General features: G+C 40.1%; 1 protein-coding gene across 1 annotated transcript in view; it reads left to right on the top strand.

The window, feature by feature from the left end:
* The first annotated feature begins 209 nt into the window (after positions 1–209).
* slc2a6 (solute carrier family 2 (facilitated glucose transporter), member 6) overlaps positions 210–2142 on the top strand; it is a 13615-nt gene continuing 11682 nt past the window's right edge. Inside the window, exons 1-3 of the mRNA XM_015374552.1 lie at positions 210–248; positions 1326–1526; positions 1657–1863. Of these exons, the coding sequence (XP_015230038.1) occupies positions 210–248; positions 1326–1526; positions 1657–1863 (447 nt within the window). The remainder of the gene's footprint in view (positions 249–1325; positions 1527–1656; positions 1864–2142) is intronic.

Raw genomic sequence — 2142 nt, 5'->3', positions numbered from 1 at the left:
AAAAGGATAAAAAAATAAATGAAAAATAAAGCTGATTTTTTTGGTCACCCTAATGATGCAGTCAGTGATTTCAGGGATCAGTCCTTTTACTGCTCAGATATATTTAAATGTTTTAGCCAAACCCAGAAGAATTTGGAAATCATCCTTTAATTAGGTCAGTATGTACGGTCTGATTATTTAGGGAATAATTCTCCCATCCTTATTTCAAAATGTTCCAGGTTTGGTTTATAAAGGAGCGGGTCCACATGGTAAAACGCTGCTTTACATGAAAGCATAATCCTGTGTTAGAATGGCCTAGTCATTGTCTTAAAACTTCTTAAGAAAACTTTAGTTTTTTTTAAAGATCAGCAAAGTATGGAGTGAATTCTGTTTAATTATTGTTTATTCAACAGAAGGAAACATTGGAAAAACGTATTAATTAAAAAAAAAAAATTAAGAGCAACTTTGCTTTTTTCAGATTTTGTTCCGTAAAAGTTCAAAAAAATATATATATTTTGTTTTTTCAAAAAAATATTTATTTTTTTTACAGATTTTGTTTTGTAGATTTTTTTTTTAAAGTTTCTCTTTTTCAGATTTAGTTTTACAAATACTACTCTTTTTTTAGAGACCTATTCTCTTCATGTCTGGGGGGGCGGGCCTTCCTCCGGAGGGAGGAGTCTGCTGACGTCAGAAGATAATGTGATCTCTGAAACGTAATTTCCAAAGAATTAATTTCCTAAATCTAAATTTGAAAACATAAATTAGTAAAAAAAAAAAATAAAAAAAATGAAATAAAATCTGAGAAAACATCAAAGTTCCTCTCAAAACCTTTTTTTTTTTCGTCTCATTGGAGGGATTGCTTTTATCCAAAAACTTCAATCTATATAGCTTTTTTTTGCTTTTTGCTTTTTAACAATAATGGGTAAAAAAAGACTCCATATTTAATCACTTAGTCGGGAAAACAAAAACACTCCACATTTTTCAGCTCACAGTTAGTCAGCACTTTTTTTCTTGTTTGTCACAAAAAACAGTTTGTGGTTTTTTGGATGTAGGGTTAAAGAAGTAGGGGGTCTGAATCTAAAACTAAATTCACAAACTGGAGGTTTCTTCCTGTTCAAAGGGAGTTTTTCCTCTCCACTGTCGCTACAAGCATGCTTAGTGTGAGGGATTGCTGAATGAGTCGATGCAATCAGCTGGTTTTCCTTGGATGGAAAACGTTGAACCAATCTGACTGGATGATCTGGTTGAACTGGTTCTGTAAGTGACCTGAGATGTGAATTGGAATTATAGAAATAAATTGAATAGAATTGAGGTTTGAAAAAAAAAGGTCCAAACATGTCAAACAGCATCCTTCATTCCCCGCTTCCTCTTTTCTCCCTCACAGCAAAGTGAAGAACGGGAAGTTGTACCTGGCCTCGTTTGCAGCCGTTTTGGGCCCCATGAGCTTCGGCTTCGTGCTGGGCTACAGCTCCCCCGCCATCCCTGAGCTCAGCAGCATTTCCGACCCGCGGCTCAGGCTCAGCGACGAGCAGGCCTCCTGGTTCGGGGTACGATGATGCAGCATCACATGATGCAGATTCAGCAGCTTTATGTCCTCACATGCTTTAAAAAAAAACACTTCATGCAGCAGAAAAGGCAGAAAAAAAGGTCAAAGATGAAGTGGTGTTTGTGTTTCAGTCCATAGTGACGCTGGGAGCGGCGGCGGGCGGCCTGCTGGGCGGCTGGATGGTGCAGAGGATCGGCAGGAAGCTCAGTCTGATGCTCTGCTCGCTGCCCTACGTCTTTGGCTTCACGCTCATCATCGCTGCTCAGAACGTGTGGATGTTCTACGTAGGCAGAGTGCTGACGGGGTTGGCCAGCGGCGTCACATCGCTGGTGGTCCCGGTAAGAAGCACCTGAAGCCATAATGCTCTAACATTAGAACCAACGGCTCTGCGCTCCATCTGTCCTCTGATTGATATGGCCGAGAGAGACTTTGCTCTAAAATCGGCCTCCATGGATCCTCCGGGGGATTTACCTGCAGACAGGGGCGGATTTAGGAAATGTGGGGCCTCAGGCAAAGACGGGCAGTTAATAGAATAGACATCCATTATCTGTTCTAGGTTGTGTCCCTCTCTTCTTGTCCCTTTTCTTCTTGTTTTCCTCTCTATGTTTTGTACTCAG

This window comes from Cyprinodon variegatus, unplaced genomic scaffold, assembly GCF_000732505.1.
Source record: "Cyprinodon variegatus isolate N-32 unplaced genomic scaffold, C_variegatus-1.0 Scaffold105, whole genome shotgun sequence".
Classification (NCBI taxonomy): Eukaryota; Metazoa; Chordata; class Actinopteri; order Cyprinodontiformes; family Cyprinodontidae; genus Cyprinodon; species Cyprinodon variegatus.
This window is presented reverse-complemented; position numbering and strand designations above follow the sequence as displayed.